We start from the raw sequence: 16,375 nt of genomic DNA, 5'->3' as shown, positions 1-16,375 counted from the left end.
CATTCCAGACCATTCCCCAGAACTAGACCCCTATTAACCTTACAAACACTGGTAGCAGGAACTTGTTCTGAAAGATGTCATCCTTCCCATGCCCAAGAAGAGAGCCCCCAGTGCCTCCCCACCGACCCGAGGCAGGACCCACCCCTGCACTTCCCCAGTCCTCTCTTTGCCCAGCCAGGTCCAGGGGCCCTTGGAGGAGGTTACTAGGCATTCCCCTGCCTCCCTTTCCCAATCTGGCCTTGGGAGCTGGAACTGGGGCCCTGCAGCCCCCAAGATCCCAGCCCAAGGTTATTGACTCCTAAAAGAGGAGCGGAAGGAGGACTGTCTTAGCAGGTGGAAGTGATTCAAAAGGAAAATAAAGAGAGAAATGTAGCAGTAATGACTCCCTGGACTGCAGTTCAAATGGGAAGTGAGGGAGAAAGAGGAAAAGGAGGAAAATGGGAAGAAGAGGAGGAGAAAGCAAAGGGCAGGCCCCAGGGCTGCTCTTTGGCCACTGGGTCAGTGTGTCCAAGCGCAGAGCCCAGGATGGAGGAAGCGGGGTTGAAGGAAAGTCATTCCGGCATCATCTGGCTTCCCCACGGTTTAGTGCCTGCACGTATGACCTCAAGCAAGAGGCCCGGCAGGCGGGCTGGCAGGCGGACACTTACACACAGACGTCTTCTGGCTATTGTCTTTGCTGGGCATCAGCTTCACACCTCGAGACTTCAACTCAATTTGCTTCTTGACTAGAGAGGAGGTAAGAGGAAAAACAATGTGAGTTGTTGCCTGTGACCAGGGATAAGGGTCCCTCTAGAAGGATCCCCTCTTGTGCCTTGGAACATTCCATGGTGGGTCAAAGCCAGGAACTTCTCTGGACTGGGGCATTCCAAGGGTAGTGGTCAAGTGCAATAGACCTCAGACACGAAGGAAACGTTACTATCAAGGCTGGCCCTCTGAGGGAGGCCAAAACTGTAGTCTCCCACTGGGTGGGCTCTGAGGGTCTCTGGGACTCCCCCGGTGGCCTCTCACAGATGTCTGAGATTTCACTAGAACTACTGAATTCAACCTGCTCCTCAGCAAACTTTTCATGAGCGTCAACGTGTGCAGCCTTGCAGCCCACCTCTGCTTCTCTACAGCTTTTTCTCTACCTCAATTCTGAGCCATACCTGACAGGCTGTGGTAGATCAGAATATGGGCCCAAATTGTCACCACTCATTGTATTCTCACCATTTGCAATGTGATTTTTTAGCTCCCTCCATTATAGAGGTGGAGTACATTGCCCCACTCCTTGACTTTAGGTTTGGCCTTGTGACTTGCTTTGGCCATGGGAAATGCGGAGGCCTTGAAGTGTTCAAAGGCATAAAAGCACTTGCCAGATTAGGCTTGGCCTCTTGCATCTCTGCCATCATTGTGAGAAAACATAGCTGCTTCCAGAAGGATAAGAGACACATGGGGGAAGAGGGAATTAACCAAGCCAAGCCCAGCCTACAGAAGCCAAATTTTTATGGGCAGGGGAAGCTGAATCCTGGAGGTCACTGGGAGATGGTGCCTGACTCAAGTGGGTGCCTGATGGATCAGATCTGGCTTTGACCCTGTCATTAAGTACAGCCTAGTCCTCAGTTCATCAGAACTTTGCCAAATAGCACACAAAAGGTGCCAGAGCCAGAACTCCATAATTCCAAAGGCCATTCCTCTGTACCCATCAGCCACCTTTGATCTGACCACCCCTGTTACCCAAGGCATTCTCTTGGCCTCTAACAGCTTCACCCTGTCTCTGGTTAGATGCGTTGGAGCAGCTGTTTAATCCCAGCTACCCACTGTGCCATCTTCCAGCTGGCCCCGCCTGCTGACTTAGCCCTGCTCAGATTGACACCCAGCAGCGATGACAACAACTGTAACTGGGCCCTTCCTTTGTGCCAGGTCCAGGGTGCTTTACAAGTTCTTTACTTAAATCAGCGTCCTTGACTCCTCTTTCTCAAACCCACACACAATCCATCAGCAAACCCTTCCAAATATATCCCAAAGGCAACCACTTCTCCCAGCTTCCGTTGTCTATCATCCTGATGCAAGTCTGCAGTACCTTTCCCCTCATGACTGTGGCCTCCCATTTTCCATCCTTGTCCCTATATAGTCTGTCCCTAGCACAAGAACCAGAGGAATCCTATTAAAACATAAGTCAAACCATATTATATCTCTGCTCATAACTCATCAGTGGCAACCCATCTCTGCTAGAGTAAAAGTCCTTAAGACGGCCTGCAAGACCAATCTGTTCTCCCCATGACCTCTCCGACCCTGTATTTGGCCTCGATTGCTCTTCTCCAGCTTCATGGGCCTCTCTGATGTGCCTACAATATGCCAGGCATGCTTCTGCTTCAACCTGCCAATTCCCCAAAAGGCTTTCCCTCAGGTATCTCTACGACTTGCTCCCCTTTTCCCTTAAGTGTTTGTGCAAACACCATTTCTTCACTGAGGCCTTCCCTGACCACGCCGTTAAAATGACACCTGCAACCCCAGCTCTCCATGCCTCCTTCCCAACTTCATCTTCCCAATTTTCTAACATACTATACCATTTGTGTAGTTATTTTTGTCACTCCACATTGCAGTGTAAGCTCTACAAAGGCAGGGATTTTTATTCATGGGTGTATCCTCAATGCCTAGAATCATTTCATTTGGTCCTTATACTTTCAACAACCTTGACTGGTAGTTATTATACCTACTCAATAGATAATCAAATCAGGGTCCAAAGTGGTTTAGGTGACTTGCTGTAAGTCACACAGCCAGGAAGCAGCTGTGTTCTCCACCGAGCCTCAGTCTCTTTTCTTGTGATCTGCACCCAAAGTATCTCAGGGAAACGGTCAACTTTCTCCAGGATCTGCTCTCAAGCTCAGGCTCTGAAAACTCAAGTATTTGCTCTGGACTTGAGGTAACACACCAATCCCCAAGTCAAAGCTCACAGTAATCAGATATGCAAGGAAGGCTGCCTCCCCGTCCCCCAACTCTGGCTACATGAAAAAGTTCCCCAAGGGTTTGTTCCCTGGCAGGCAAGTCACTGTCTAATCTGAATGCCTGATAAAATTCAGTTATTACCACGGAGTCATAGCCTCCCAACATGCATTCAAACCGTTTTTATAAATGTGCATTACACTCCATGTGTATCCAGCAGGAAAATTTCCAATGAACACTAACGTGGACACATGATCAAACAGAGGGCATTAGTAGGGAAACATACATTATTCAAGCCTAGCTAATACAGTTCAGCAGGGGGATAGCCCTCTGATTCACCATCCCTGGGAGAACAGGAGCAGTTCCAGCACCGCGACAACAATTTGAGCCTGATACCCCTGGTACCCCAGCATCAGGGCAGCAGTGGGTGAGGGGTCTCTATGACCCGGTGCAGCCCATTTGTGGTCAGGTCTGTGGAGATGGCTCAGGGCACCTGGCCAAGTGGGAGGTGAAGGAAGAGTCTTCACCGTCTCCTTGTCTCTGGCTCTAGTGTTGCTAGAGGAAGAGGAATGAGGAAGGGGACCAGAGCACCACAGAGGCCATTCCCAGGGGCAAAGCTGCTTGGCTTTTCCATGTAGGGGCTGATGTGGGCACTGTGAGATATGCGTGGCCATGAGGGGAGGTGATGCTAAGAGTGAGCCTCCCCTTCCTCTCTTCTCACGGTTGCATTGAGGAAAAGTCTCCTGCTCCTTGCCTCTCTCAAGGGCCCAGAAGGAATCCTTCTGATTTCTGTGCCCACCCTCTCCAAGGGAAGACTGCCTAACCTAATGGATCTGTGCTGAATATTCACTGGGCTGCTTCTAGTAATGGATGATGTCATCATGATCCCAAGCTTGAGCTAACATCTGTTCTTCCTTTTTTACTTCCTGCTACTTAGCACAGGATGGAGTTTGTCAAGGTTATGAGGACCGAGTGAGAAGGAACCTGAAAAGCTGCACGGAACTCCATAATGTACATAGGAACTTGGTGATTACCACTTTGAGCTGGGTCTGAGAGGTTGCATCACCAGTGTTTCCTGTAGCCACCACATGGTCATCGGATGCACGTTAGAATCCACAGATAGAGTCTTTGTCCTCATCATGTTAGCCCAGGGAAATACAGGGGTCACAGCTCTTTGGGCAAGGGTTCCACATACCAACAACACAAACTATACAAAATGCATATTCAGGCCCAGCTGACCAATGATAGAACCTACAGTTGGCACACACCATATGGGAGCTGATTGATGGGTCAGGTAAGATGCTTCACTGAGGGGTAAGCTCTAGGCAAGATCCACATCACCAGGAATATTAGCATTTTTTTTAGATTAAGTTTACTTTTATTTACAGTCTCTCCAAATAACTTTTTTTATTATACTTTAAGTTTTAGGGTATATGTGCACAATGTGCAGGTTTGTTACATATATATACATGTGCCATGTCGGTGTGCTGCACCCACTAACTCGTCATTTAACATTAGGTATATCTCCTAATGCTATCCCTCCCCCCTCCCCCCACCCCACAACAGGCCCCGATGTGTGATGTTCCCCTTCCTGTGACCATGTGTTCTCATTGTTCAATTCCCACCTATGAGTGAGAACATGTGGTGTTTGGTTTTTTGTCCTTGTGATAGTTTGCTGAGAATGATGGTTTCCAGCTTCATCCACGTCCCTACAAAGGATATGAACTCATCATTTTTATGGCTGCATAGTATTCCATGGTGTATATGTGCCACATTTTCTTAATCCAGTCTATCACTGTTGGACATTTCTGTTGGTTCCAAGTCTTTGCTATTCTGAATAGTGTCACAATAAACATACATATGCATGTGTCTTTATAGCAGCATGATTTATAATCCTTTGGGTATATACCCAGTAATGGGATGGCTGGGTCAAATGGTATTTCTAGTTCTAGATCCCTGAGGAATCACCACACTGACTCCCACAATGGTTGAACTAGTTTACAGTCCCACCAACAGTGTAAAAGTGTTCCTATTTCTCCACATCCTCTCCAGCACCTGTTGTTTCCTGACTTTTTAATGATGGCCATTCTAACTGGTGTGAGATGGTATCTCATTGTGGTTTTGATTTGCATTTCTCTGATGGCCAGTGATGATGAGCATTTTTTCATGTGTCTTGGCTGCATAAATGTCTTCTTTTGAGAAGTGTCTGTTCATGTCCTTCACCCATTTTTTGATGGGGTTGTTTTTTTCTTGTAAATTTGTTTGAGTTCATTGTAGATTCTGGATATTAACCCTTTGTCAGATGAGTAGGTTGTGAAAATTTTCTCCCATTTTGTAGGTTGCCTGTTCACTCTGCTGGTAGTTTCTTTTGCTGTGCAGAAGCTCTTTAGTTTAATTAGATCCCATTTGTCAATTTTGGCTTTTGTTGCCATTGCTTTTGGTGTTTTAGACATGAAGTCCTTGCCCATGCCTATGTCCTGAATGGTAATGCCTAGGTTTTCTTCTAGGGTTTTTATGGTTTTAGGTCTAACATTTAAATCTTTAATCCATCTTGAATTAATTTTAGTATAAGGTGTAAGGAAGGGATCTAGTTTCAGCTTTCTACATATGGCTAGCCAGTTCTCCCAGCACCATTTATTAAATAGGGAATCCTTTCCCCATTTCTTGTTTTTGTCAGGTTTGTCAAAGATCAGATAGTTGTAGATGTGTGGCATTATTTCTGAGGGCTCTGTTCTGTTCCATTGGTCTATATCTCTGTTTTGGTACAAGTAGCATGCCGTTTTGGTTACTGTAGCCTTGTAGTATAGTTTGAAGTCAGGTAGCGTGATGCCTCCAGCTTTGTTCTTTTGGCTTAGGATTGACTTGGCGATGTGGGCTCTTTTTTGGTTCCATATGAACTTTAAAGTAGTTTTTTCCAATTCTGTGAAGAAAGTCATTGGTAGCTTGATGGGGATGGCATTGAATCTATAAATTACCTTGGGCAGTATGGCCATTTTCACGATATTGATTCTTCCTACCCATGAGCATGGAATGTTCTTCCATTTATTTGTATCCTCTTTTATTTCATTGAGCAGTGGTTTGTAGTTCTTGAAGAGTTCCTTCACATCCCTTGTAAGTTGGATTCCTAGGTATTTTATTCTCTTTGAAGCAATTGTGAATGGGAGTTCACTCATGATTTGGCTCTCTGTCTGTGATTGGTGTATAAGAATGCTTGTGATTTTTGCACACTGATTTTGTATCCTGAGACTTTGCTGAAGTTGCTTATCGGCTTAAGGAGATTTTGGGCTGAGACTGTGGGGTTTTCTAGATATACAATCATGTCATCTGCAAACAGGGACAATTTGACTTCCTCTTTTCCTAATTGAATACCCTTTATTTCTTTCTCCTGCCTGATTGCCCTGGCCAGAACTTCCAACACTATGTTGAATAGGAGTGGTGAGAGAGGGCATCCCTGTCTTGTGCCAGTTTTCAAAGGGAATGCTTCCAGTTTTTGCCCATTCAGTATGATATTGGCTGTGGGTTTGTCATAAATAGCTCTTATTATTTTGAGATACGTCCCATCAATACCTAATTTATTGAGAGTTTTTAGCATGAAGGTTGTTGAATTTTGTCAAAGGCCTTTTCTGCATCTATTGAGATAATCATGTGGTTTTTGTCATTGGTTCTGTTTATATGCTGGATTACATATATTGATTTGCGTACGTTGAACCATCCTTGCTTCCCAGGGATGAAGCCCACTTGATCATGGTGGATAAGCTTTTTGATGTGCTGCTGGATTCGGTGTGCCAGTATTTTATTGAGGATTTTTGCACTGATGTTCATCAGGGATATTGGTCTAAAATTCTCTTTTTTTGTTGTGTCTGTGCCAGGCTTTGGTATCAGGATGATGCTGGCCTCATAAAATGAGTTAGGGAGGATTCCCTATTTTTCTATTGATTGGAATAGTTTCAGAAGGAATGGTACCAGCTCTTTCTTGTACCTCTGGTAGAATTCAGCTGTGAATCCATCTGCTCCTGGGCTTTTTTTGGTTGGTAAGCTATTAATTATTGCCTCAATTTCAGAGCCTGTTATTGGTCTTCAGAGATTCAACTTCTTCCTGGTTTAGTCTTGGGAGGGTGTATGTGTCCAGGAATTTATCCATTTCTTCCAGATTTTCTAGTTTATTTGCGTAGAGGTGTTTATAGTGCTCTGTGATGGTAGTTTGTATTATTGTGGGATCGGTGGTGATATCCCCTTCATCATTTTTTATTGCATCTATTTGATTCTTCTCTCTTTTCTTCTTTATTCGTCTTGCTAGCAGTCTATCAATTTTGATGTTCTTTTCAAAAAACCAGCTCCTGGATTCATTGATTTTTTGAAGGGTTTTTGTGTCTCTATTTCCTTCAGTTCTGCTCTGATCTTAGTTATTTCTTGCCTTCTGCTAGCTTTTGAATGTGTTTGTTCTTGCTTCTCTAGTTCTTTTAATTGTGATGTCAGGGTGTCAATTTTTGATCTTTCCTGCTTTCTCTTGTGGGCATTTAGTGCTATAAATTTCCCTCTACACACCGCTTTGAATGTGTCCCAGAGATTCTGGTATGTTGTGTCTTTGTTCTCATTGGTTTCAAAGAACATCTTTATTTCTGCCTTCATTTCGTTATGTACCCAGTAGTCATTCAGGAGCAGGTTGTTCAGTTTCCATGTAGTTGAGCAGTTTTGAATCAGTTTCTTAATCCTGAGTTCTAGTTTGATTGCACTGTGGTCTGAGAGACAGTTAGTTATAATTTCTGTTCTTTTACATTTGCTGAGGAGTGCTTTACTTCCAACTATGTGGTCAATTTTGGAATAGGTGTGGTATGGTGCTGAAAAAAATGTATATTCTGTTGATATGAGGTGGAGAGTTCTGTAGATGTCTATTAGGTCTGCTTGGTGCAGAGCTGAGTTCAATTCCTGGATATCCTTGTTAACTTTCTGTCTCGTTGATCTGTCTAATGTTGACAGTGGGGTGTTAAAGTCTCCCATTATTATTGTGTGGGAGTCTAAGTCTCTTTGTAGTCTCTAAGGACTTGCTTTATGAATCTGGGTGTTCCTGTATTGAGTGCATATATATTTAAGATAGTTAGCTCTTCTTGTTTAATTGATCCCTTTACCATTATGTAATGGCCTTCTTTTTCTCTTTAGATCTTTGTTGGTTTAAAGCCTGTTTTATCAGAGACTAGGATTGCAAACCCTGCCTTTTTTTGTTTTCCATTTGCTTGGTAGATCTTCCTCCATCCCTTTATTTTCAGCCTACGTGTGTCTGTGCACATGAGATGGGTTTCCTGAATACAGCACACTGATGGGTCTTGACTCTTTATCCAATTTGCCAGTCTGTGTCTTTTAATTGGAGCATTTAGCCCATTTACATTTAAGGTTAATATTGTTATGTGTGAATTTGATCCTGTCATTATGATGTTAGCTGGTTATTTTGCTTGTTAGTTGATGCAGTTTCTTCCAAGCCTTGATGGTCTTTACAATTTGGCATGTTTTTGCAGTGGCTGGTACTGGTTGTTCCTTTCCATGTTTAGTGCTTCCTTCAGGAGCTCTTTTAGGGCAGGCCTGGTGGTGACAAAATCTCTCAGCATTTGCTTGTCTGTAAAGGATTTTATTTCTCCTTCACTTATGAAGCTTAGTTTGGCTGGATATGAAATTCTGGGTTGAAAATTCTTTTCTTTAAGATTGTTGAATATTGGCCCCCACTCTCTTCTGCCTTGTAGAGTTTCTGCCAAGAGATCAGCTGTTAGTCTGATGGGCTTCCCTTTGTGGGTAACCTGGCCTTTCTCTCTGGCTGCCCGTAACATTTTTTCCTTTATTTCAACTTTGGTGAATCTGACAATTATGTGTCTTAGAGTTGCTCTTCTCGAGGAGTATCTTTGTGGCGTTCTCTGTATTTCCTGAATTTGAATGTTGGCCTGCCTTGCTAGATTGGGGAAGCTCTCCTGGATAATATCCTGCAGAGTGTTTTCCAACTTGGTTCCATTCTCCCCGTCACTTTCAGGTACACCAATCAGACGTAGATTTGGTCTTTTCACATAGTCCCATATTTCTTGGAGGCTTTGTTTCTTTTTATTCTTTTCTCTCTAAACTTCTCTTCTCTCTTCATTTCTTTCGTTTTGTTTTGTTTTGACATGGAGTCTCACTCTGTCGCCCAGGCTGGAGTGCAGTGGCGCAATCTCAGCTCACTGCAAGCTCCGCCTCCTGGGTTCATGCCATTCTGCTGCCTCAGCCTCCCGAGTAGCTGGGACTACAGGCGCCTGCCACCACGCCCTGCTAATTTTTTGTATTTTTAGTAGAGATGGGGTTTCACTGTGTTAGCCAGGATGGTCTCGATCTCCTGACCTCATGATCCGCCCGCCTGTGCCTCCCAAAGTGCTGGGATTACAGGCGTGAGCCACCGCGCCCAGCCAATTTCATTCATTTGATCTTCCATCACTGATACCCTTTCTTCCAGTTGATCTAATCAGCTACCGAGGCTTGTGCATTCGTCACATAGTTCTCGTGCCATGGTTTTCAGCTCCATCAGGTCCTTTAAGGACTTCTCGGCATTGGTTATTCTAGTTAGCCATTTGTCTAATCTTTTTTCAAGGTTTTTAACTTCTTTGCCATGGGTTTGAACTTCCTCCTTTAGCTCAGAGTAGTTTGATCATCTGAAGCCTTCTCCTCTCAACTCGTCAAAGTCATTCTCTGTCCGGCTTTGTTCCATTGCTGGTGAGGAGCTGCGTTCCTTTGGAGGAGGAGAGGCGCTCTGATTTTTAGAATTTTCAGTTTTTCTGCTCTGTTTTTTCCCCATCTTTGTGGTTTTATCTACCTTTGGTCTTTGATGATGGTGACATACAGATGGGGTTTTGGTGTGGATGTCCTTTCTGTTTGTTAGTTTTCCTTCTAACAGTCAGGACCCTCAGCTACAGGTCTGTTGGAGTTTGTCAGAGGTCCACTCCAGACCCTGTTTGCCTGGGTATCAGCAGCAGTGGCTGCAGAACAGCAGATATTGGTGAGCAGCAAATGTTGCTGCCTGATGGTTCCTCTGGAAGTTTTGTCTCAGAGGAGTACTCGGCCGTGTGAGGTGTCCGTCTGCCCCTGCTGGGGGGTGCCTCCCAGTTTGGCTACTCGGGGGTGAGGGACCCACTTGAGGAGGCAGTCTGTCTGCTCTCAGATCTCAAGCTGCGTGCTGGGAGAACCACTACTTTCTTCAAAGCTCTCAGACAGGGACATTTAAGTCTGCAGAGGTTTCTGCTGCCTTTTGTTTGGCTATGCCCTGCCCCAGAGGTGGAGCCTACAGAGGCAGGCAGGCCTCCTTGAGCTGTGTTGGGCTTCACACAGTGCTAGCTTCCCAGACACTTTGTTTACCTACTCAAGCCTCAGCAATGGCAGTCACCCCTCCCCCAGCCTCGCTGCTCCCTTGCAGTTTGATCTTAGACTGCTGTGCTAGAAATGAGCGAGGCTCCGTGGGTGTAGGACCCTCTGAGGCAGGTATGGGATATAATCTCCTGGTGTGCCATTTGCTAAGACCATCGGAAAAGCAGAGTATTATGGTGGGAGTGACCCGATTTTCCAAGTGCCATCCGTCACCCCTTTCCTTGGCTAGGAAAGGGAATTCCCCGAGCCCTTGCACTTCCCAGGTTAGGCGATGCCTCGCCCTGCTTCGGCTCAGGCTTAGTGCACTGCACCCACTGTCCTGCATCCATTCTCTGACAATCCCCAGTGAGAGGCACCCAGTACCTCAGTTGGAAATGCAGAAATCATTCATCTTCTGCATCGCTCACGCTGGGAGCTGTAGACTGGAGCTGTTCCTATTTGGCCATCTTGGCTCCACCTCCGGAATATTAGCATTAAGACATCACCTCCAGATGCTGGGGTCTCAGTTTTTGAGCAATCCCAGGGAAGCAGTCACACCCTGAGTTATATATAGCCATCTTGTTTTTTTAACAGTCTGCTCAGGTGGGTGGGGTGATGAGTGATCATGGAATGTGCAGCCCCATGGGAAATCAGCCATGAAATAAGCTCATTGAAGAGCTAACTCAACAGACTGGGACAGACCAGGTTGTGAAGGGTCAGAGAACAAAGGCAGGTCTCCAAAACTCCAGAGTGCACTACCAGCAGACCCAGTCAGAAAAGAAGGTCAAAACAAGAAGATGAACAACATAGAAAGAACATAGAGAATTTCTGGGATATACTCATTCATATTGTTTGTACATGGATTTTTTTTCATGGAGCACCTACTAGCCTTGTGCCAATGATATTACACTGAACCACTTGTCTGTAAAAAGAAGATTCTGTAACCATCAATGCAGTGGAGGTAAAATGGAACCTGGGGCTGGCTCCATGGTCTGGCTACAATTTAATGCACACCCCCTGATAGTATGCTTAATATTCACTGGGCTGCTTCTCGTACTGTGCACTTACCATGCATACATGCACATTTCTGCCTACAACAAGCACACTCACAAGTACATATTCAAGCACATGTAAACACATGGATACAAATATTCACATGCAAAAAAGATGTCATACACATCATACACACATACTGTGCATGGTTTTCACTGTGTATGAACAAAGTCAGGACTCCCAAGGGAAAAGTGCTGTCTGTAACTGGTTGATGGAAATCTTACTAGGTACATTCATCTCCTCTGAATGATAATGACTACAGGAGACTGCCAGGCTGCTCCATTCATCCTTTATATTCTGGTTAATTACAAGACATTTTCCCGCTGTTGTAAAGGTTGGCGGGACACATGGTACACATTTAGCTAGAAGAATCTGGCAATACAAATGCCTCTCTAGTCTGCAGCATGACTTATTGGGCTGAGCTAGCGGGAGACAAGGACCTGTTAGGGGAGGAGAGAGCAAAGGAAGGCCTAACCTGTCTCCAAGGCTTTGGGAGTCAAGAAGTAGAGGGAATCTGCATCTTCTTTTCTTCCAATGGATTCAGACTTCCCTCTATGAGGGTGAGCCCCTCCACTAAACTTGATCATTCCCCTTGCCCTGCCACTTGGCAGTCTTGCTGGCTGAACCATCTTTTCCTTTCCTGCCATTACTCCTTCACCAAATCCAATTTGCTCAGCCTTATACAATTTCTCCAATGTGTATCCTTCTTTCAATGTTCTAAGATACTCCCACCTATACTCATCCTCTTTTGCTAGAGTTTTCTTTGCAGATTCATCCCCTCTAGCCCATCTCTTAAAAAGTTGCAGGGGGTGATCTTTCAAAAACTGAAATCTGACTTTGCCTTTTTCCACTTGAAAAATTGTTGGGTGTACATCCTGCATTCTGCCCCTCCCTTGTAGCTGAGGGCTACCTCACCATTTAGCCATCTACCCTGCAGAAATGCTTTCATTACCCACAGTCCTTTGCCAGATGAAGCCAGGGTTTGGCACACTGGTTCCTCACCTCACTGAGAATTATCCCAAAGATGGACAATCCAGTGCACATGCTTGAGACAAGGTACAGACCTTCTAGCAGGTGCTGTAGCCATTACTGTGAGGCCAAAGGGAAGAACAGTGATTCCTGAACAGAGATAGGGAAGCCTCAAAGTAACAGAAGATGATGTGTCTGTTGCACATCAATTGACTTACAAGATAAATATTGGCATCAGATTTGATCAGGATGTTGCCAACACACAAATGAAGAGGCTGGGGTGGCACCACCACTGCTACTGTACTGGCATGCTCTGTCACCATGGAAGGCTTAGTAGAGATTAGCAAAGGTGTTAATCCAGTGGAAACCAGGAAAGGTGTGATGTTATGTGCTGATACTGTAATTACCAAACTTAAGAAGCAGCCTAAACCTGTGACAACTCCTGAAGAGATTTCTCCATTTACACAATGTCTTCAAATAGAGACAAACAAATCAGCAACATCATTTCTGATGTAATCACACAAATGTTGGAAGGGTGTCATCACAGTGAAGGACAGACAAACACTGAGTGCATCAGACAACAGAGATTGACCAAGATTACATCCCTCCCTACTTGAATAACATATCAAAAGTCCAGAAAGGAGAATTCTAGGATGCTTGAGATTTCCAGTAAGCAGTTAATTGTACCCACCTTAAAATTGCCAATGTCCACTGAAAGTCTTTGGTCATAATTGCTGAAGATGCTCTCAGTATGATCATTTAAAATAGGATAAAAGTTGGCATTTGGGCTACAGTAGTCAAAACTCCAGGCTTTGGTGACATAGAAAGACCAAACAAAGCTATTGCTGTAATGGTATGGTGTTTGGAAAAGAGAGCTTGACCCTAAAGCTTGAAGATGTTCAGTTTCATGACTTAGGAAAAGTTGGAGCAGTCATTGTGACCAAAGATGATGCCATGTTCTTGGAAGGAAAAGGTGACAAGACTCAAACTGAGAAAAATATGCAAGAAATAATTGAGCAGTTAGATGTTACTATTAGTGTCTATGAAAAAGGAGAACTAGAAGAACAGCCGGCAAAATTTTGGATGCAATAGCTGTGCTGAAGGTTGATGGGAAGAATGATGTGGAAGAGAATGAAAAAAATAGAGTCAGATAGACACTGAATGCTACAGGAGTTACTATTGAAAAAGATATCATTTGGGTGCTTTGCCTTGGTACATTTCATCCTTAGATTCACTGCTCCAGCTAATGAAGAGTAAAAAGTTAGTATAGAAATAATTAAAAGAACACTGAAAATTCTGGCAATAGCTATTGCTAAGAATTCAGGTGTCAAAGGATCACCCACCGACAGTTGAGAAAATTACACAAAGCTCCCCAGAAGCTAGTTATGCACTATGCTCAGAGATTTTTTGAAAATGGTAGAAAAAATAGTCATCAACTCAACTAAGGTTGTAAAAAGTGCTTTGTTGGATGCTGCTTCTGTGGCTTCTCAGTTAACCACAGCAAAACTGAGACCACTGGAATTTCTAAAGAAGAGAAGGATCTGGCATGGTAAATGGGAAGCGGTGTTGGCAGTAGCATGTTCTAGCTCCCAGAATAGTGCTTTGCCATTATTAATAAGCCATGTGGGGTTATTCACTAACTTCGGCGAATTCAGCTGGAGACAATGACGAGAGGAAAGAGATGTTTAAGAAATCACTCTAGCCATTGGTTATTGGTTTTGATAGCCTACGCGGCCTAAGCAATACTGTTTTCTCTACCTGGGACATTCTTTCCTCCCCTTCTCTGCCTGGCTACCTCTTATTTGTAGGTACCCAGGACCTCACTCAAATGTTATTGCCTCCCTATGGGTGTCTACATCTCTCAGGTAGAAGTCATTGCCCTCCCCAAGACTTCCTTCAGACCTCTGTTGAAACCCCATCGCACTGCAAAATCATGTCCTGTTCTTCTAGCTGTTGCCCCATGAGCTTGTGCATCTATATTCTGTGATGACACTGAGCCAGGCACACAGAAGTTTCCCAAGAACAGTTTGATGACTGAGTGAATGAATAACTGTTATAAGAATATGTGCTTTAAGTTCATTTCCCATCAAAAGGAGTGGGTTACACTTGAAACCTGGTGAGGTCACGGGTGCCATATTTTGTGTGCATGCATCTGAAACAGGCTCACTCTGGACTGAACTCACAAGCTCAGTTTTGTGGACCTTGGGCTCCTGAGCCAAGCAGCAACAAGCCTGCAATTTTTGCAGAGACCTTTGGAGGTGCAGAACCTGGAAATTAGGCTGGAAAGTTTAGCAGATCAGCAGGCCAAGAAGAATAGGACAAGAGTCAAAGCATGGACCATAGGATGCCTGAAGCACTTTCATTCTGGCCTCAGATTGAAGATAAGTCACAGGCAAGAACCCAACACGTTCAATGGAAAACAGAAGCTTCAGCCTGTTGTTATAAAAAGCTTCAACCATCTCAGTAAATGCAAATGTTTACAAATGAATAAGTTTATTCTGCAGACAATTGAAACTCAGTGCAGGACTTCTACAAGGCAAAGGAGCCAATGGTTTTCACTGTGGAATATCTTCCATCTCTCAGTCAGCAGGGTTGACTTGGAAAGACAGGCAGTGACAGGTATAGGAAAGGCAGGCTGGGATCTGACTGAAGGGAGGGGCCAAGTGATGATCATTAGGTCAGAGTGGAAAGCAAAGAGCAGGTGTCTAAGGAAGAGCCAGAGGCACCAGCTCTTTCTCACTGTGCAATAGTTTCACCATTTAACAAGTGAGTCAAAGTGACTGATGAATATGAGGATTGAGGGTTCCGTTTCCTCAGAACCTACCAAGTGCCAGGTGTTTTACACCGGGATCTTCTTTCACTTCCAATAGCCCTGTAGGGTTAACAAGAGCCCCTCTCTGCATATGAGGAGAGAGATAATGAGGGTGCTGTCCTCCCAGCCAGGGAAGCCCCTCACCAGTTGTGATTAGCAGCCATTGAGTGCATTAAGAAAGGCTCTTCTCACCATCATTTTCATAGACTTGAAACATTCCTGGCCTGGAGGCAGACGGATTGATTACACAACCTCAATAGGCCTACCAGAACTGAAAAAAAAAACAAAACAAACCTTAAGGAACTTTCAAGTCTTGTGGTTGCCAAACACTTTAGCTATAGGAACTTATCATTTTAACATACTCTTAGGTAAATACCCATTACACAAAATACTTCAAAGAGAAACTGCTCAGGTTGAAGTAGGGGTGGAAACCTGAAGTCCCACCCCCTCAGCCCCTACCAAACCATGCTGGAGGACCCGGTAGTCTTCAAGGAACCCATTCTGAAAACCACTTTTTTGGCCCTATCCTCTCATGTTATACGTGAGGAGGGGAATGGTGGTCTCAGCCTCTACTTTGGTTTGAACTTTTCACATCATTATGTCTAGCCCAGACCCTTCTTCCCTGAGCTACAGATCCAAAGAGTAGTCAACTGCTCACTAGATAGTCTCCCAATCCCTGACATCCCAACATCACCCAGAATCAATGTGTCCCAAGCAAACTTCATCCCCCAGCTGTCTCTGCCCCAGACCATCTTTGCTAATATCATTTTTCTAAAACCACTTAAGCTAGATTCATCCCTGACTCCTTCATCTCCTTCAACCCTATCCCCTCCCACTCCCACCAAATCTAACTAGTCATGAGTCCAGTGGGGTTTACCAGAAATACGTTTGGTCTGTCCCTTCCTTTTCATCTTCACTCCTGTTTAAACTCTGGCCCTTGTTACCAATTCCCCAAGATTCTTAACCATTTTCTCAATTTTGATTCTAGGGCAAAGATCTTCCTAAAATGAAAATGTGATCATGTCTCCCCTCTCATTAACAGCTTCTGATCACTTCTCGTCTATGACTCATGGAATCAAGCCCAACTCTACTGAGACTTTCACAACTTGACCACTACCACACTTTCCAGTCTCAGTGCTCGCTACCTCTCCTGCTCGCTTTTCTCTAGGTGGCAGACTTGCCTCTAGGTTGGCAAACTTTTTTCTGTAAAGGGCCTGGTAGTAAATATATTAGGCCTGTGGGCCACTTGTCTCAGTCATAAACTGCTCA

At 44.5% G+C, this 16,375-nt stretch overlaps 1 protein-coding gene across 6 annotated transcripts in view; it reads right to left on the bottom strand.

Annotated features, from left to right (window-relative positions):
* The window catches only part of CSMD2 (CUB and Sushi multiple domains 2), a 645,703-nt gene that overhangs the window by 303,028 nt on the left and 326,300 nt on the right, over nucleotides 1-16,375 (bottom strand). For all 6 annotated transcript variants that reach the window (XM_055254886.2, XM_055254887.2, XM_055254889.2 and 3 more), the window contains exon 7: nucleotides 648-725. In XM_055254886.2, coding sequence (XP_055110861.1) covers nucleotides 648-725 — 78 coding nt within the window. The remainder of the gene's footprint in view (nucleotides 1-647; nucleotides 726-16,375) is intronic.

Source organism: Symphalangus syndactylus, chromosome 12, assembly GCF_028878055.3.
Source record: "Symphalangus syndactylus isolate Jambi chromosome 12, NHGRI_mSymSyn1-v2.1_pri, whole genome shotgun sequence".
Lineage (NCBI taxonomy): Eukaryota > Metazoa > Chordata > Mammalia > Primates > Hylobatidae > Symphalangus > Symphalangus syndactylus.
This window is presented reverse-complemented; position numbering and strand designations above follow the sequence as displayed.